Here is a 20,912-nt window from a genome sequence, read left to right as displayed (position 1 = left end):
GGTGCCGTGCTCCACCCACTGCACTTATTTAAATACATTTTCATGCCACCCTTCACCCTTAGGGTGGCCTTTATAAAATACAAACTTGTATAACTCGCAAGCAATTGAAATCCAGGATAAATGTCCTTGGGCTTTACTCATTTGTTTGTTAAATGTGTATCCTACCTTTCCACTATATGGTGCTTGTATATACAGAAAAACACAAACAATGTTATTTCATAAAACTTATATACTGCTGATAGTAAGAAAACCCCCTCAAAGCAGTTAGAAAAAAACCTTTAAAAAATTAGTAATAGCAATAAGGGCACTTGAAAAGAGAAAGGCAGGAGTGGACACAGGTGATAGATTTTCACTCCTTAAATCAGACCACATAATATACTATGGTGTTTCACAACAACAGAACGATTATCCTAACTCTATGGTTCTACACACGCATCACTAACACCAATTATTCTTTCTGCTTCCCTTATAAGATGATATTGAAACACTGGAGGAACACACCTTTTACAGCACACTATTATGCATGCCTACTCAAGTTCCTCCCATCAAGTTAAATGGGCCTTAACCCCAGCTAAGTGTATACAGGACTGCAGTCTTAACCATCCTGATTTCAATAAAGACTGCTTAAAAAGATGCTAACTTTATTCTAGGTCAGGAGTACTCAGAAGGTAGATTGGAACCAACCAGCAGATCACTTGAAGCTTATATATTTCTATTTACACTGCACATTCATTGCTATCAAAGCTACCAAATATATCTTTAGACTATTGGCTAGCAGGGAAGAATCTTCTTCAGTTTTTGACCACCACAGGAGAGTTAGATCTTTCTTGGAGCTTGACTCAAGATAGGTGTAACAACAAAGAAGATCAATGATGCTTTCCTTTATTGTACAGGAAGTTCCTTCCAACATCAAATGCAGTTTCATCACACCTGTCTTGTTTCTTTTTAAGTCCCAAGCTATGTACAGCATTTCAAAACAAGAGGCTTGTCTGCTGGGAATTGTGATCTGTCCTTCCAGCATGCTAAATCACTAGAGGTACAATTCCCAAACCATGTGACAAGAGAAACCCTCATGTGCTGTGTGAAATAGCAGTTCACATGAGTCCTGAGCACATCTCACAAGAGCTGCCTGTTGCATCTCTTCACAATTTACTGTTCTGGCCTTGCCTCCTTCCAATCTAATTCTGTTCAAGTGGGGGAGAGAGGAGAACCAGACTCTTGAAGCACAGTGTCACTACTACTCTGGCATCAGGACAGAAAAATAAACACACAAAGTCTAAGTTCCTTGAAGGTAGAATGGTTCTTGCTGGTACATCCTCAGGTGCACAAATGGTATCTATCTCCATAATTTTTTTTAAAGGCATAAAAGGTAAAGGTACCCCTGACCATTAGGTCCAGTTGTGGACGACTCTGAGGTTGTGGCGCTCATCTCGCTTTACTGACCGAAGGAGCCGGTGTACAGTTTCTGGGTCATGTGGCCAGCATGAGTAAGCCGCTTCTGGGGAACCAGAGCAGCGCACGGAAACGCCATTTACCTTCCTGCCGGAGCGGTACCTATTTATCTACTTGCACTTTGGTGTGCTTTCAAACTGCTAGGTGGGCAGGAGCTGGGACCGAACAACGGGAGCTCACCCCATCACGGGGATTCAAACCGCCAAGCTTCTGATCAGCAAGCCCTAGGCTCTGTGGTTTAGACAGGCATGCCTTTGCTTTATTGCACTTTGCAGATATTGCTCCTTACAAGAATGTGGGTGCAGCTGCAGGAAGCCTGGCAACTTCCAGGGGAAGGAAACCCTCCAGTACTGGCGCCACCACCCCTCCTCTTCTAGCCATGGGAGTGGAGCAGGCTGGAGACAGGTTTTTCTCTTTCTGCCCCTGCAACTGGGGTGGGGTGGCTTAATAGACTACAGTATAAACATAACTTTGATATGTACTGGGATATCCCAAAAATTGTGTGACTTGCTTTATTGCTGTGGCCTGGAACCGAATCCACTATGTTTCTGATCTATGCCTGTACCTGCCAGATGTTTGGACACAAGACCCCTGACCAATCACCCACTCAGCAAACTGCATGAAACATCACTATATTAAGGGGTGGCTGCCTGCTTTGGGCTAACCAGAAGCAGAAAACTACTCTTTACAATTGATAGGTTTATGTAGCATAAAGCTATTTGAAAATAGTAGAGTTGGGTCTGTTGCTGCCTTCCAAACTGTAAGGTATTGAGAAGCTAGAAACAATATAAAAATCCAGATCATTCTTCTCACTTTATAAAGCGCTCTTTACTTCATCAAAGAGGCCTGGGATTTCTACCAAGTGCTAGGGAAACTCCTGTGGAGTTTCATATCAGAAACATCATCTTTAAAGACAAGGCATGTGTGGAATTTCTCTTGACATTACCATTTTCACACAGCTTAAGATAATGCTGCTATCCTCTCAAGGTGACACAAAAAATACCTGGATTCTTATTGAATGCTTTCTGCTGGATTCCACGTGGCACTACCAGACCGTGAACCTTAAAGCTACCCGTGAAATACTCACATTAAGCCCTCTGAAGAAGTCCTTGATGGACTCTTCTGATACATCATAGGGCAGGTTTCCCAGAAAGGCAGTGTAGGGGGGTGACTTTGGGAGACGGCTTCTGTCAATATTGGGCTCCCGAGCTGCCCGAGGTGCAGTAGGCAGGATGGAACGGTCAATTGGAGGGGCTCGGTACACATCGTCATCGTTGCTATGCCAGGTGGTAGAAACTAGGAGGGAAAAGCGTTACACATTAGCAAACACACAGAGCATTTACAATGAACAGCAAAGAATGTTCAGCCTCCATTTGACTTGTGGGCAGCGAGGAAAGTATTGGAGACTTATAGGGACTGGTCACTATTAGACAAGAGCACCACCTCCACAAACCACCCCAAATGGGATTCATTTTTCCAAGCAAACAACAGCCTAATAAAAATGCCATGCCACTTCATAAGCAATTTCCCACATTCTAACTCACAGAAACACAAGGAATTGGTTTCAAACAATCCACTCAAAGATAATGTAGGGGAAATGGCTGCAGAAAAGCAGCCGTCCTAAAGAACAACTCCATATTAGTAGCACTTGCAATGACTGCTGACAAATGTTCACTTCAAGGTGTGTAGCTGAGGGCTGTGATGACTCTCCAACACCTTGGAGAGGTGATCACAAAGAGGTATTCTAAATGAGCCAGTGCCTCCATGTGCAGGGAAAGATACTGCAGCAACACTTCAGTCTTTTGCAACCTCAGGGTACATAATACAGGGCCCACCCTGAACGCCACTCTCTATGTGACTGAAGCCAAGTGGCAGTCCTGCATGCTCTTAAAGTTTCCATGGGCTGTATTTCTTAGGAAGATACACTGCTTAATATCATTGCATACACACCAAAAGCCCACCAAATTAGAAATGGGGAGGGGCTTGTGATAGCTTCAGAAGGGCTCAGTACTGGGGAGGAATATGGTACCTTAGCTCTGAAATTGTATTAGCTTCATTGTGCTCCAAGCACCCCCAAAGCTAAGCATGACAGCAGAGATAAGACCCCACCCTTTGGACATAAATTTTGGCTTCTTACCATGGCTGGAGATTTCCATAGCTGTCCTAGTTGACACTTATTTTGTTTTCTCTAATAAAACAAAATAACTACTTACCCAAAACTCATTATAAAAATGCAGCAGAGAACAAGAAACTGCTAGTATTGGCCTTCCCCAATATGGTACCCTTCAGATACAGGACTGCAACCCACCATCATCCTTGACTATTAACAATGCTGACTGGGACTGACTGCAGTCCAACAACAAGTGTATGACACCAGTTTGGAGGAAAGAGATAATAGCTGAAAAGTCAAGATTAGAAGAAACTCCAGGATGTTTTCTCACTGACACCTAGAAACTGTTCAGCAGAAGCAAAGCAACGCCCGCCCCCCGAACCAAACACCATTATTATGTTTTATCTTACCATCTCCTTCCAGATCGTCTGTCTCATCTGCCCAGCTAACTGGTTTTGGAACAAAGGTGGGAGCACCACCGCCATCCTCTGCTAGAAAGTCTGTCAGAGTCAGGGTCTTCCCCTTCTTGTTCTTCTTCTTAGCTGTAAGAAATAGAAAAAGTGATACAAAAGCCACTTCAAAACGTTGGAAACTGCTATTGTCCTTTACCGTTCACTTGCATACACAATGCCGATCAGTCTATTACTACTGATTTGAACACAAGCAACCAAACCAAGCAATCTCAAAAGACAGTAGGAACTGCCATTAAGACAGGAAGACATTGATTTACAAATCCACTTTTCCACAGCAACACCCAATCACACATTTCAGCACAACCAAAACATACACTTGAATTCAAACAGATTCAATTTCAAAATCAGTAGAAAATAAAGTGTTGTACAGCTTCATTCCCCGTCATTTCCCTGTTGTGACAGTGTTCTAAGTTATCCCATCCATAGATAGCAGTTTGTAATGAGTTCTTGGTAAGCCAAGAAAATATTGGTATTCTGCATTGTAAAAAAGGAAAGTGTTTGCAGAGAGGCATTTCATCAGGAGGGAATTTCATAGGCAGGACACCACTGCTTCCTTTTTGGGGTTCAGAGGAGCAAAATTTAACAAAGGAAAGAAGCTAGCAGCATGGCCCAGAAATGGGATCAGGACAGAGAGAAGTCATCTTGGGTCCAGATGACCTGCTGAGCCAGAAGCTCACTTCCTACTCAGCTTAAGTCAAGTCACACAATGGCGTTACAAATGAGGTAAACATCAGGGAGAACTCTGTATACCCAAGAAGCCTCCACGAATCCACAACCAGAGAAGAGAACTGTTGGCCAGTGATAATACTCAGAGCTCTATATAAGACTCCTCTTCATAGTTCTCTGTCAATTGTACTTAACTTGTGGGAGGTCTCTTATTCCACACAGGGGGAGTTTCTGCCTCCAGTAAAACTCAAGAGAACCGCCCTAGTTACTGGGGATCCCCAATGATAAAGAATGCTGCATAACTTATAATAGAAAAACAGTCAACACCAAATGTTAAAATCCTAAACACAAAGAACACAACTGCCACTTTGTTCACCTTAATTGTTATATATTTTGATGGCACAGCAAAAATTATATTGTGGTTTTGCTTGCAAGGGAATCTAGCAAAAGTCGTCTACTCAATACACAGAATGCTGGAATTAACATTCAAAGATGCCAGCTGAGGGTTTAAAAAAGAGTAGGAACCCTTATAAGCTTGCTATCCAACCTACGTGGTTTAAATGGACCTTAAATGTAGCATTAAGCAAACCCTTCCTGTTAAAGGTAAGGAAGTGTAACACAAGAGTTTTATCATGTACTTTCATAGATGAATAAAAATCTCATTTCTCAGATTGGATGGCCACACCAATTTTTATATGTGGAAAAATCACCATGAGTCAACATCTATCACAGGATCACTATTTGTGTCAAATGTGCTCCACAGAAAATCCCAGTTTTGAAATGTCGTGAAGACTAATAAAAACTAAAATTCTACAGAACGCCTTTGGGTTTTTACCATGTCAAAAAAGGAACGCAAAAATTCAACCTATTTCTAGATCTTAGGTGGAAACCTTAAAGCCCTGGCAAAGGAACCAGCGCTTCCTAACAATGGTAGAAAACAGCCTACACACAGAGCAGATAACCTTCTATCCTAGAAGCACACAATTCTTTATTCTTGGAAGTCTGCCCTTTATCTTATGTGTCAGACAGACAGAATGGGAGGGTATTTGCTATGAGCTGTCAGAATTTGAAACAGAGAAGAATGCTACCCTAAATGCTTTTTAAAAATATTATTATTATTATTATTAGGAAAGAAAGTCTTGTTTTTGAGCTTGATTATCCTATCTGAAATGCTGTTAAATATTACATACCAAAGTTGTTGGCCTATACAGTGCTGCTAGAAAGCACACTTGTAAGCAGAGGAACAGCCTCTAGAAGAGAGGAGGATCTGGAATAACTGATACTATTGAGGCCACAGAAATGTCTTTAGGGAACATCCTTTCCAATGTAAAAGGGGCACACAGTGTTTCCTACTTCTTGGAAGAGTAATGCACTTTCTGTTCCTTAGAAGTACAAACTCCCCCTTAGAACAGGTGACTAACTGGGCCGTAGTAGGATTATGCTGTCCTTGGCTGGAGGATAAAACATACTGAGAGGGGGGAAAAGTAAGGAGCTAAAATTGGGGGAGAGGGAGGAACGGTGGGCAAAGTCAGTTTAATTCTTTATAAGCAAGGATTTGCCAGCTTTAGCTGGCCTTGGTGGCCATGCAACAACCTTTGCTACCCACCCCAAAGGGGTGATATTCTTGCCTGTGATCTTATGCTCCAAGTACTACTGCAACAGCAAGCCCCTACCTGCCTTTCCTAGGTAGATGGTGATGGTGGAGACAAGGTTCTGCCATACATTCTCTCTGACCTTGTACACTGCTTCTATTTGTCTCCCAGCACTAGAGAAGGGCAGGGACTCTATTCAGAATAAGGGTTGAATAAGGGTAGACCAGGCTGGCAAGTCCCCTACAGTTTGCAAAAAGAAGCAATCTGCTATGGAGCTGGGTGGGAAGTGAAGTGGGGAGAGACTGTGTGGCCCACTCACATGATCTCTGCTCACATCTTCCTACCTCTCCTCCACTGCAGGAAAACTAGAGGGCAATGTCACATTTATAAACTGCAGTCTTTTCATCAGCTATCAGTAATATTCACACCACAGTTATATACCAAAAAACATGATGTGTGCAACAGCCACAATATTTACTGAGAGGAGTAAAGTTTTGAACTTGGGTCTCTAATAAACAAGCCCAACATTTTGTTTATTACATGGAGCTAACCCACCAGCAAACACACTTCTTCAGTGACCACACTTGTGTTTTGTGGATCATCTAACTTTAGGCCTTTTAAATTTTACTATTTATTGTCTATATACAGGCAGTTCTATATGGAGCTCGGGGGAGGGGGAGGGGAGAGACCTTTAACAGTCCCAGCAAGAACGAATTGAGAAGCTCCAGCAGGCTGTATCGGACCATGTCCCAATAACATTCCCAGGCTGCTAGCAGGAGAGAGAGGGGATGAATAACAGAAGACTGAAACAACTCTCCTAATATTTACACAGCAGCTCTATTTTATCAGCTACTATTGCACCAATGTAAGCAAATTTTGCACAACCCTTGATTCATCAATTTTCGCTGTCCTTTCATTTACTTACATTTATATACTGTCCAAAAACAAAGTTCTCTGGGTGGCTTACAATAATGAACATATTGTTAAAACTTATCAGCCATAAAAACAAAATAATACTGCATAATTTGAAAAAAATTATTGGGAGGACATAACCTGGCATATGAATTTCCATGACTTATGATGATGTCTATCCTCACTCATACTAATGCCAAGTGATGTTCTGAACAGCCACTTACTACTCACATCTTGGCAACTTATCACTGACTGCTCTGCATTCCTTAAACCTTTGTCCTGGAGTAAAACAAGTGTGTGTATATAGCACTCATGAACTCCCCCCGTCAGTAACATTCTATCTTGGAAAGAATTATGGAGAACGAAAACAAGCAGCTTCAACTCTGCATTCATAGTTATGTGAAAGCTGCAGCCATGATGACCAACAAGCTGGATATTTCCACTGCAATTACCAACAGTAATTGGTGAAGAAGCAACATTGAAGCATTATGATTCACTGCTGATAGGGTGATTCATTATATACCACATTCAATGCTGTTTCAAGAAGACTACAGATTCGACTAGGGCTGGATCCTGTCTCCTAAACCACCAGCAAACAGAGAATCCTACTCCCTGTGTGAAGGGCATGGGTATGGGAAATGGACCCAGTGCTATGGACTGGAAACACCTAATGCTTTTGAGCTACGGACACCCATTTAATTTACTTACTTTCTTCTGCAACCTGCATAGTAATTGGCCAATACTTGACCAAAAATAAACGGCATGGTTTTAAAATATTTGCTCCCTCCCCTCTCTTATTAAGAGTGCAAATCCTACAGTAAAGTTACAGGGTCATGTTTATCTGCCTCCACATTGTGATAATTTCAATTATGTCATCACATTGTGACTTCATGGCAAGGTTGTCAGAATATATGAAAAGTACCCTTCAAACATAGGCTGCTTTGCCTACTTACAGTGAGGGAATCACAGTCTCATCATCGTTGTGCTTTGGAGAAGTATGTTTTTTGAACTTCCCAAACAGACTCTCCATTTCCCAGTGACTAGAAGAGACTGGTATTACAATGAGATCAACATGCCTGTGAGTGGAAACCTCATTGTAAAAGGTCCCATTAGAAAGAGGAAAAGCTGCATGCATCTCTGTGCATATGTGAGGCTCCTGTTTTAATCACAGTCATCAAGTACCACAAACGGCAGGGCTGGGAAAGACTTCATGAGAGCCTAGAAAGTTGCTAACCCTTCAAGTAACTACTGGACAAGGAGATTATCCGTGCCCATAACAGATTTGTACAGCCTATATTCTAAAACTGGACTCCAATTTAATACACAATATTTATACACAAATCATTTAGTGTTCAAATACAGCACATCCTTATAACAATATTGTAAAGCATGTTCCTATTTTTCCAAAAACTGGTGGGGTAGGGAGGGGGTAGGTGAGGGTCAAAATTATTTGCTTGCTCATAGAAAGGCAATAGGCCATCCTAGTTCATGATGTAGTCTTGGTCACTTTTCTACACAAGCACCACTGTACTGTCAACTGTGTAGCTTAGGAAACCTATTTGTAGCATGCAATAAAAACAGGACTTTCTGCATTGCTGTCCAAAGGCTCCAACATATAGCTCCTCCACACCACCTTTGGGATAGGAATATTCAAAAATACAACTGTGGTCCTTTCAGTTCACGGTCTTCATAAGAGTATCTTCTGCAGGCTCTTTTGAGACTGGAACCCCAAAGGCCATTGTAAAAGGAATTACATACAGGAACCCAACTTGATCTTGTTAACAGCACACCTTTCTTTTGGCTTTATTTCCCAGTCTTTTTAACATTTAAACCACAAAACCTTCACACCCACAACTCTCCTCCTACCCTAATTAACATACAGCACTGGTCATATCCACTGCAGATAAATCAAGTTTAAATAGGATACAGAACTGCTGCATGGGCCCTAGGGGCACTCCCCAAATGATGTGATCAGACAAGATCTATTTCAGTGAAAGGCAGGAAAGACCTTCCACTGTGCTTTGCTCATCATAGTGCACAGTAATAATCTCAAAGCCCAACCTGTAAACCAGGCATATGCAAACTCGGCCCTCCAGATGTTTCGGGACTACAGTCATACCTACAGTTACAGACGCTTCATGTTGCATTTTTTCGGATTGCGGACTGCCGAAACCCGGAAGTACCGGAATGGGTTACTTTTGGGTTTTGGCAGTCGCGCGTGCGCAGAAGTGCTGAATTTCAACCCACACGTGTGCAGACGTGTCACTGCGGGTTGCGGACATGCATCCCGCACGGATCATGCTCGCAACCCGAGCATCTACTGTACAACTCCCATCACCCCTAGCTAACAGGACCAGTGTTCAGGGATGATGGGAGTTGTAGTCCCAAAACATCTGGAGGGCCAAGTTTGCTTATGCCTGCTGTAAACTGCCACGGGGCATCAGTAGAAGCTGGTTTTTATTGACTCAAATTTCTATCCAACAATGCCCAGAGGCTCCTGCAGCAGCTTGATGATATCAGTACAATAATTTAAAAGCATAAATTAAAGTGTAGTAATTACCTTCTTACCGAGATCAAACATATGAAGGAATATAAAAGTTTACTGGACATAAGATATGAAGCCTTTGTCATAGACAAATGTTACTACCATCTGTATCAGCAGCTCACTTTGACTTTTGCACATCCAAAATACAACTAAGACATTGCCCAGTTCATAATGTTTCAAACTGTGGTGTGGTTCCAGTTAATACTATTGGTTAACAATCCATGTTGCACATATTCTGGTTTAAGGTGACTCCTTGCTTTGCAACTCAGAGGACAGATGATGAGGCTGCAAACCTTTTAGCATTGTATTTTTTATTGGTATGACTATTTTAAATATAAAATTAGCAGACTTAGATGCTCAGTCACTTACAAAATTGAATGCAATGAAAATGCCATTTAAAAAACCCAACAACCCACCAGTTTCCTTAACAAAATATTAGAGTAAGCCCTTTTGGAGTGTTGAAGTTCAGGCTGGTAAGGACAAACACACACAGAGCGTACTGAACTATCAATCAGCTTAGGAATTATTTAAAAATTTAGTTGGTTAGAAGCAGGCAGCCTACTAACTGCATTTTTAACAAACTAGATACCTTCACATGCAGCCATTTCCACTTTCTTTTGTCCCCCATGGCATGGCACTCTTAAAAGTGGCTATCTGTATCACTTTCTCAGTGACAACAAATGCAATGCTAACAAGCAAGAACTGGACTCAAAACCTGCAGGCTCAGTTTGCATCAAATGGCTGACAACTCAGAGAGAGCAAGCAGTACAGCAAAATCACACTGCAAAGATACACAGTGTTGCTTGATCTTATATCACCAACCCTGTCAAAGATCAAGAAAAATACTGAATAACCCCCACATGGCTGAAAACAGTTCTTCTTGCTGGTATAGGGTATCCATAACCCAACACCAGTCCCTGCCTATATTACAGGCCCCCCGTTTTGCCAAACAAGACCCCATTATGCCCATATTGTTCAAACCTGCAAGGCTGTTTTCGTGGCATCTCTTGTTCTAAAGAACTGGGTCAGAAATTAAGACCTAAAAGCTACTGTCAAGAATAGATACAATTCCTGTAACTTAGCTGAGGCAGCAGCAGCAGCCACAGAGAAACTGCTGTTGAAATACAATCTTCCTGTCCTATCATAACACAGCTTTATGGAACTGCTTATCACGTTTATCATCTGAGGCACAAAATATATGCTCATAAGGATTCTTTGAGCAAGTCACCATCTCTCAGTCTAACCCAATTTGCAGGTTTGTTTAAAGGCTAACACAAGGATATATAATCAACCCTTATACAAAGGCCTGACAATAAAGATAAACTTTAAAAAATCTAATGAATAAATGCACTATGCCAATGCAGTATGACAAAAGAATACCTACCTTTTTTTAAAAAAAGAGGAAATGGGTTAGCTCTCTTTTCAATTAAGACTGCAAGTGAAGGAAGCTTGCCAAACTTACTAGATTGAATAATACACACTGCACTGACCTATGAAAAACCAATGCAACCAGGTTTCAAGCTCTGCTGTGTTTTCTTGCACGGCCCACTGTGTCTACGCAAGATGCAAAAGATTCACAGTTGTATAAACAGTAGTTTCCAAACTTTGGCAAGAAGGCAAATTATTTAAAGCCATCATTCCAGCTAAGACTTAAAAAAAAAATGTGTATGTGATTCAACCCCTTTTAAGTCCCCTAGGTGCTAAAACCCCCAATCAGTTTTACAGTGGACTCAGACTTATGGAGAGAATAGAATTTAATGCCGTGCTCATACAAGCAGTTTTGCTTGCCAGGCTGAACAATCTCCCCTCTTTTCCCATCGCATGCTGTTCTGAGAGTTCTCCCAACCCTCCAGCAGATTTGGGGCAAGCGGGGGGGGGGGGGGAGAAGCTCGTTACACTAGTGCTGGCTTTCACAAGTGCACCAGGTTTGCTGAATCCGGCCCACAGGAAAAAAAAACCCTCAAGTATTTAAGATGTGCTTCTCAAAGCATTTGCAATGGTTTGTCCTACCATTAGGAGTCAAACAGCAGAATGCCTGATCTCTGCAAAGACCATCCATTATGACAGAGGTGTTTCATTTCTGGCAGCAAATGTCTCAAAGTAAACCGTAGAATTCTAATGGAATTATGTCTGGTTAACTGCAATACTATAGTATCCAGCTAACAAGATACAGAAGGTGTGCCCTCCCATTTTCACTTTAGTATTTTTAGTGCAGCTATTTGGTGCAGTCTGGTGCATTTCAAAGGCATATGGAAGTCAGCCACCATAACTAAACCACTGGGAAAAAGTCATGCCTGGCAGAGATCGACCCACAACATTTAAGCAGACACAAAGAACTTATCACCCAAGCAGACAGACACAAAGAACACTTACACAAGAAACATTCACACTTTTTGTATGGAAGATGCTGCAGTGCTCCTCCCTAATTCTTAGGGATCCCTTGTGCTGTTATGCAAACCATATTCAGAGATTAAAAATATGCCACATTATCTTGGCAGGTCAGAATAAAATACTAAAATACTAAAATCCTCCTCACCTTGAGCAGTCCTCGAGCTTCCATTTTCAGCAGCGGAAACCACTCCAGGAGCTAAGAAAGTGGAATGTTGGAATAAAGTAAACAAGGGATACTCTATGCCCCCCCCCCCACCAAAGCCAAGCAACTGGGCTGCAAAAAGTGTAGTGTGGGAGGTAAGCTCAACATGTAATGAGAACCTAAACACCAAGGATGGGGAACCTGTTGCCCTCTGGATGTTGTCTCCTAGGCTAGGGAACTCTTGGGACAGGATACTGCGGAATGACTGATGCCCAGTTTCTGTATTACTGAGAGCTACTCTGTTTTTCAAATACCAGTCTGAGGGCAGAACAATCTAATATTCTGAATAATATTTTAAAAGTATGTATCGATTTGTGAACTTCAAATTTTAGAAATAATATTATATATTTAAAAATCAGCTTCATTGTCATCTTGTAAGGACTTACTAAATGTAACCGAAAACAATCTTTTTTAATGTGCAGATGTAGGGAATATAGTACAGGTGAGAGATTTGCCTGCAGAACACAGTTCCATGGAACACAGCTATCAGTGTCACCACATATCCCTTAGATGGAAGAGTTGGACCTTATGAAAAGCACAAACAGCAATCCTGTTACCTGGCAATGGAGGGAACAAAGAGGTGCCTTTCAGAGTCAAATAAATAACCTATCCAAAGCCCATCAACTTCATCCTGAGGTTGATCTTAGGCAGATGTATTTTCCATTATCCAAGACACAATTTGGAAGTGTTACACTAGAGCTTGGCAGACTATTGTGCTATCAACACACAGAAATAAAATTAACTCTCCAACAGGAAGACACAAGCATCTTCTACACAGATGGCAATGTGCTATGTCCCCATCAAAATAGGGAAGTAGTGTGTAAAGAACAAGAGAAGCCTCATTTTATGTTAAAGCAGAAATGCATACAGAAAGCATGGTAAGTAGTACCCTGTAGACCCAACTGTTCCTATGTTTCTTCCAGCAAAGACAAAGCTAAGCAAGCAGCAGGAGTCAGGCCGCAACAGACCCAGCATTCCAGACATTTGATGGGTAAATTTTATATTTGAGAAATAGCTGCAACTCACAGCATACATGCAGGAGAATTAAATGGTAGACTGGGCTGCAACACTCCAGACTGCAGGCAAGGAAAGCCATTTCTGAATCTTCCCCCCATGTAAGGAAGATACTAGCATATCAGTCGGTGTTTCTAGTCCAGCCTGATTTTGCACTGTGCTCATTTTCATGGGGGTGTTGTTTATAGAGGGGAATTTTATATGATCCCCTTTCCATTATGAAGGTCATTCTACCACCTCATCCTGCTGCACCTATAGACAATCTTTTCAAGACTGGTGGTGTGTGAAGGAAGGGAACTAGGAAACCAAGTGGCAAAATGACTGGCCCAAACCCACACAGCCCAATACACCAGGTGTTATAAGAGATATAACAAAGAACAGCCTGGACACTTCCCTAGTATCCTGCAATGGCGTAAATAGGAAGGCCATCTTGGGACAGAGCAAGAACACAGCCTCCAGAGAAGCCAGATAACAAAAAGTAGGAGGCCAGAAGGCAACCATACTAGGCAAGTAAGATCGGGGGCCGTGAACGTGCATGGAAAACTTCTCTCCCTCATGGAGAGAGCGCAGCCCCTTTGCGCGTACACAGGAGTCTCAGCAACCGCTCCAGCAGCCCTCCGAGGTGGGCTGGTTTTCTCAGCCCCCTCCCCGTATTCCAAAGCAGGGCCGAGAGGGAGACGACAGTCCTTCCCCCACCCGCCCAGGCCATCCTGGGAGCTCGGGGTCCAGGAGGGCTTCCGCATTGACCTCTCGGCTTTGCTAATTCCTTCCCGGGGTGGGGGAGAAGGCAGGCAGGCAGGCAGGCGGCGGGTGCGTGGGGAAGGTGGGCCCCTGAATGCCACCCGCTGCCGGGGGCGGCGGCGAGGGAGGCGGGGCGGGCAAGCGCCGGGCGACCAGCTCCCCTCCGCCGCCCCGCCCCGCCAGCCCGGGCGGCGGCGAGTCAGCCAAGCAGCACCCACGTGGGCGCCGCCCAGGTCCGCCCTGCCCCACCTCGCCCGCGCCTGCCGCGCGCCTGCGCACTGGGACGCGGCCCAAGAAGGTGCCATCTGCCGCCCCCCGCCCCCTCCCTGACGGAGCTCCGAGTGCCGCCCGCGCTCCCCCCCCCGCCCCCCCCAACAGGCCGGAGCGGGAGCCGCGCGAGGCCGCCTGGTTCGAAGCCGCGCGCCCGCTCCGGTCTTGGGGCGGCTGGAGGGCGAGAGCCGCCTTCTCGGGGGGACGCGCTCCCGGCTCCCGCCGGCTCTGGAGGGAGGCCGAGCCCGGCGCGGGCGAGCGGCCTGCCTGGACCCGGAGGCCCACGCGCCCCGCGACCGCCGCTCACCTGAGGCCGCCATGTTGGGAAGAGGGAGAGAAGGCGAAAGGGCCCGGATGCGGCCGTCACGTGATTATAGCGAAAGAGGCGCCTCCTCCTTCCGAGGGGGGCGGGCCCGAAAAAAGGGAAGCCGGCGGAGGGAGCGGGTTGGCGCCGCGGTTCTCAGGCCGGAGAGGCGACGTGGTCGCGCGGTCGGGCGCAAGCGCGAGGGAAAGCGGAGTCGCGTCGAGCGGAGGCGAGGCCGGAAGTTCGAGCCCCGCCGTCGGCGGCGCCTTGAAGGGGGGGCTGTCGCGCAGCAGGGGGCGGAGGGCGGCCCGAGTTCGGCCAGTTTAAGATTGGCTTTACTGCCCGGTGACCACACCTGCGGACCTTCCCCTCTACGCCTCCCGATCGTGGCAGGGGGTCGGACTCGACCCTCGGGGTCCTCGAGGATCCCCCTAGCTAGTTGAATTATTATTGTTGTTATTGTTAAATTTGTCTACCACCTTTCACCGAAAGATCTCAGAGCAGCTCACAACATACAAACAACAAAGTACATAATACCCCTCCCCGCCCACAAACACATTTAAAAGGATATGCTTCGTTGGAGCTGGTGACCCCCCCACCCCCACCTCCAGCCCCCCGCAATTTCCACATTCAAGGTGAGGGAAGTCGCAGTGGCACCCTGCAAGGAGAAAACTAGCCTGCAAGGGGGGGGGGATGGACTTTCTGGCTGATGATGTGCTGATTTTGTATTCAGTGCCAGTGGGGGGTTTTTAATTTGTTTTAAATGTTCTGTAAAGTTCTCTGTTAAGTTTCAGGGCTCTTGCTGAAAACTCAAGCCTCCCCTGCCATATTTGGAAAAGTTATTTTTAAAAGTGGAGGAAATGCTGAATTTTATGTTGTTTTATGTAATCTGTGTTGTCCACTTCATATTTTCTGCCACATAAATTGCATAGAATCCTACGGTTGTAGGGTAGAAGGGACATCCACGGTCATCTAGTCCAACCCCCTGCAATGCAGGAACCACAACTATCTCAGTTCTTTCGGCTTTAATCAACAGCCTGAGAACTGCTAAATAGATTAGCTATGTGGTGGGGAAAAGATGGTCGTCCCTATGTTGCTAGTGATAAACAAAACAGAGCATCCTCCACAGACCTGGAGGGGAAGAGGAGTCTTCTCTCAAGCAGTGTATGGACTGGGGACAATGAGAATTGTAGTACAGAATATCTGAAAGGCACTAGGTTGGAAAGGATTAATTTGAATGATCTTAAGGTTGGTGTCCAGAAGCAAGGGATAACACTCATGTATTATCAGGGTCCTCCCAGATAAACAGTCAGCATGTCAGCCTCTTTCCCCCTGCAAGAGGCTACTGTGCCTCATCTCTGCCTCATCAAGATCTGCTCCAGCTCTCTGCCAGCAAAGTCTTAAGATCTAACAACCTTAGAGCGGATGGGAATCTGCGTTTTGTACAGTACCTGCGTATCTGTCTCTGCATGTATGTGCAGCTACAGCCAATACAGTATCTCTTGGAACCCACAAGATAAGGGAGCCTGTTCCCCTCCAGATGTTGTTGGACAACAACCCCCATCATCATTGACTCTTGGCTGAGGCTTATGGGAATTGGAGTCAAACAACATCTGGGGTGGCACAGGACTCCCATCCCGGTCCCAGTTATTTCACTTCTAGAAACCTAATCCCCAAAAGCAGTAATGGGACAATGTTTTACAGGTGCTAGCTAGAAAACATGAATCCTTCTTGGAAAATGTTGCATTATTTATTTTTTATGCCATCTTTCTACACAATGGTATTCAAAGTGGTTAAAACACAATATAAAACACAACAGAATGATGAAATACAACATAAAACAATTCTATATAAAACAAGGTGATAAGAAAACAAATCAAGGATAAAAGCCACTGAACGGAGATACGCCACTGAACGGATGCTTAATTCAGTAAGTAATTCAGTAAGTAAGTAAGTAATTCAGATGCTTAATTCCGCCTGGGAAGGGCGGAGGGAAACAGTCAGAAAATAAAAATATGCTGAGAAAAAGGCACATACACCCTGCTCTGTGCCTTTGGAAGCACTTCTGTAGCCCACCAATCAGGAACTGTGTCAGCAATGACACCCACAGTTCTTGGAGTAGGGTTTATGTACTAACAATGTAACACTAGGCATAAAATTCATAACTAGCACAACTATCTTCATCACAAGCCAACAACTATAGAAGTCTGTTCAGCCTTCCAGAAAAGCCTCTAAATTGGAGCTGAGCATAATACAAGCCGATTGTCCCTAAATGGGTAGATCAATCCTATACTCCACTTACGGGGCAGCTGGCAAAGCTATGCAAGTCTGATGGGAGTCTTCATTATTCTTAAGGAAATTATTATACATGTGGAGGGGAGAAAAATCATAGTTTAATCAATGCATGAATGAAATGGACATATGCTTCTGTTTTTTTTGTTTTGTTTTTTTATAGTATTTTTATTGGTTTTTACACATATCAAAGACAATACAAAACAAAACACAAACATCAAAGACATACAACAAAAATTTGACTTCCCCATACCTTCCCTTCGCTACATCCTTATTTTGCCATTTTTTCGAGCAACTCATCAGTCAGTTTTTAATCAAGTCCCTTTTAAATTTACTTAAAGTTTAAGATTTACAGCTGTAATTCTTTATTTCTTACCCCTTGACATCTTATCAGTCCACGATTTTACAATAATTTTTAAGATATATTTTAAATTTCCTCCAGTCCTCTTCCACTGTCTCTTTCCTCTGGTCACGGATTCTGCCGGTCATCTCTGCCAGTCCCATATATTCCATCACCTTCGACTGCCATTCTTCCAGAGTAGGTAATTCTTGCATCTTCCAATACTTTGCCAACAGGATTCTTGCTGCTGTGGTTGCGTACATAAAAAACGTCTTATCCTTCTTTGGTACCAATTGGCCGACCATGCCCAAGAGAAAAGCCTCCGGTTTCTTTATAAATGTCCACTTAAGGACTTTCTTAATTTCATTATAGATCATTTCCCAGTAGGCCTTAATCTTTGGGCAGGTCCACCAAAGATGATAAAAAGTACCTTCAGCCTCATTACATTTCCAACATTTGTTATTGGGCAAATGATAGATCTTTGCAAGTTTGACTGGGGTCATGTACCACCTATAGATCATTTTCATTATGTTCTCTTTCAGGGCACTACATGCCGTAAATTTAATGCCGGTGGTCCATAACTGTTCCCAGTCAACAAACATAATATCATGACCGATGTCCTGTGCCCATTTAATCATAGCTGATTTCACCATTTCATCCTGTGTGTTCCATTTCAGCAGCAAATTGTACATTTTAGATAAATTCTTAGTATTGGATTCTAACAATTCTGTTTCTAACTTTGACCTCTCCTTCTGAAAACCAAGTTTCCTGTCCTGCTTAAATGTCTCATTTATCTGACGATAATGTAGCCAATCTCGAACTTTGTGCTTTAGCTTCTCAAAACTTTGAAGCTTCAGTTTTTCACCATCATATTCTAAAATTTCACAGTATTTAGGCCAATTAGAGTCCATGTTAAGTTTTTTCACTGCTTTCGCTTCCATTGGTGACAACCACCTAGGGGTTTTACTTTCCAATAGATCCTTGTATCTATTCCAAACATTATACAATGCTTTCCTGACAATATGGTTTTTAAAGCTTTTATAGACCTTTACCTTGTCATACCACAGATATGCATGCCAACCAAAGCTATTGTCATATCCTTCCAGATCAAGAATGTCTGTATCTTCCAGAAGTAGCCATTGCTTCAACCAGCAAAATGCTGCTGATTCATAATAAAGTCTTAAGTCTGGCAGGGCGAAGCCCCCTCTATCTTTTGCATCAGTTAAAATCTTAAATTTTATTCTGGGCTTTTTGCCCTGCCAGACAAATTTAGATATATCTTTCTGCCACTTCTTGAAGCAGTCCACTTTGTCTAGAATTTGCAATGTCTGAAATAAAAACAACATTCTTGGCAATACATTCATCTTGATAACAGCAATTCGGCCTAACAAGGAAAGTTTCAGCCTAGACCATATATCTAGATCTTTTTTTACTTCTGATCAGCATTTTTCGTAGTTATCTTTAAATAAATTCACATTTTTAGATGTTAAATTTACCCCCAGGTACTTAACCTTTTTTGCTATTTCCAACCCAGTTTCACTCTGAAACCTATCTTTCTCCTCATTTGTTAGATTTTTTTCCAGCACCTTTGTTTTCTGTTTGTTTAATTTAAATCCTGCGACCTGGCCGAATATCTCCATTAATTCTAAAACTCTTTTGGTACTAGCTTCTGGCTGTTGCAAAGTTAACACTAGATCATCTGCAAATGCCCTTAACTTATATTGTTTGGTTCCGACCTGTATTCCTTTTACCAGCTGGTCCTTTCTAATCATGTTTAGTAAAACCTCCAGGACAGATATAAAAAGTAAAGGGGATATAGGGCATCCCTGTCGTGTGCCTTTCTCTATTGGTATTTCATCCATTACCACATTGTTCACAATTAATTTAGCTCTTTGTTCAGAGTATATTGCACCTATACCGTTTTCAAACCTTTGGCCTACCCCCATCCCGTGGAGATTCTTCTTCATGAATTTCCAAGAAATGTTGTCAAAGGCTTTCTCCGCGTCCACAAAAATCAAAACTACCTTTCTATTGATGTCCACCTCTAGCAACTCCAAAATGTCTATAATATTCCTCACATTATCTGACATATGTCTCCCTGGGAGAAAGCCTGTTTGATTCTTGTGAATCTCCTCTGCCAGTACTCTCTTAAATCTTTTCGCTAAAACGTCTGCAAAAATTTTATAATCCACATTCAGGAGTGATATAGGGCGGTAGTTCTTAACTTGATGTTTCTCAGTTTCTGTCTTCGGTATAAGTGAGATGAATGCTTCTTTCCACGATTCGGGAGCCTTTTCCCCCTCTAATATCTGGTTGCATACTTCCTTCAATGGTTGTATTAACCATTCCTTGAGGGCTTTGTAGTATTTCGCAGTCAAGCCGTCTGGTCCTGGTGATTTCCCCAATTTCATATTCTGAATGGCACCCTCTATTTCCTGTTCTGTAATTTTTTCATTCAAAATCCTTTTATTTTGTTCTGTAATTTTTGGTAGTCTGTACTCTTTAACAAATTCCTCCATTTCTTGTTCATTTACAGGCCCTTGTGCATACAGTTTTTTAAAGAAACTTTGAAAACAGTTACTTATCTCATTCGGTTTGTTAACAAGTTTCCCATCTATTTCCAAGGATGTCACAGTATTTAACTTTTGTCTCTTTTTCAGTTGCCATGACAGCAGTTTCCCACATTTATCTGCTGATTCAAAAGTCTTTTGTCTCATTTGCTTTATTTTCCATTCTATCTCTTGATTCATCAATTCCATATATTGTGTCTGGTAATATTTTATTTCTCTTAAAATCTCCTGAGACTTTGGTTTGGATCTCAATTTCTTCTCTCCTTCTTTTATCTGTTTCAAAATCTTTTCCTTTCTCTCATTTTGTTTTTTCCTCTTTATAGAATTCTGCTGGATTAGGAAACCGCGCATCACGGCCTTACTTGCGTCCCATACTATTCTTTTTTCCACCTCCGTTCTCAAATTTATCTCAAAATAGTCCTTCACTATTTTTTGGGCCTTTTGATAAATTTCTTCATCTCTAAATAGGGTGTCATTCATTCTCCATCTAAAGGTTCCAGCCGTTGTTAATTTCATTTCCATCTTAACTGCATTATGGTCGGAACAGGTTTTTGTGCAGATTTCTGTTCTTTTCACTCTTGGTGCCAGATTGCTAGAAATCCAAATTTGATCAATTCTAGTCCAGGTCATTTTTGCTTCAGAGAAGAAGGTTCCCTCTCTTTCCAGAGGGTTCCTTGTTCTCCAAATATCAATCAAGTCCATGGTGTCAGTGAGTTCAAAGAAAGTCTTTGGTAGTCTCCCATCCTTGGATATTACTTGTCTTTGAGCTTTGTCCATATTTGTGGAGACAACTCCGTTCAAGTCGCCCATCAATATAATTTTAAAATCCATAAAGTCCATTAAGGTCTCATGCAACTTCTTGAAGAACTCTGCCTTCCCCTCATTAGGTGCATAAACCCCAACAATTAGAATCTTTTCTCCTTGAATTTGAATTTCTACTGCCAGGTATCTTCCTTCATCATCTTTAAAAATCATTTTTGGTTCCCATTTTTCCTTGGCATAAATCACCACCCCTCTTTTCTTAACTTTGTCTGAGGA

The 20,912-nt window shown here is 42.8% G+C and overlaps 1 protein-coding gene across 2 annotated transcripts in view; it reads right to left on the bottom strand.

Annotated features, from left to right (window-relative positions):
- EIF4B (eukaryotic translation initiation factor 4B) overlaps positions 1-14,763 on the bottom strand; it is a 35,796-nt gene extending 21,033 nt beyond the window's left edge. The window contains exons 1-4 of one of the 2 annotated variants that reach the window (XM_081898129.1): positions 14,676-14,763; positions 12,287-12,337; positions 3,973-4,104; positions 2,540-2,748 (exon numbers count right to left, since the gene is read on the bottom strand). In XM_081898129.1, coding sequence (XP_081754255.1) covers positions 2,540-2,748; positions 3,973-4,104; positions 12,287-12,337; positions 14,676-14,688 — 405 coding nt within the window. In that variant the 5' untranslated portion in view covers positions 14,689-14,763. Of the gene's footprint in view, positions 1-2,539; positions 2,749-3,972; positions 4,105-7,913; positions 8,056-12,286; positions 12,338-14,675 lie in introns of those variants that run through there. The other variant, XM_081898130.1, reaches the window with a different exon arrangement.
- Between the last annotated feature and the right edge of the window lie 6,149 nt (positions 14,764-20,912).

This window comes from Podarcis melisellensis (assembly GCF_964234715.1).
Source record: "Podarcis melisellensis genome assembly, chromosome: 2".
NCBI classification, from domain to species: Eukaryota; Metazoa; Chordata; class Lepidosauria; order Squamata; family Lacertidae; genus Podarcis; species Podarcis melisellensis.
This window is presented reverse-complemented; position numbering and strand designations above follow the sequence as displayed.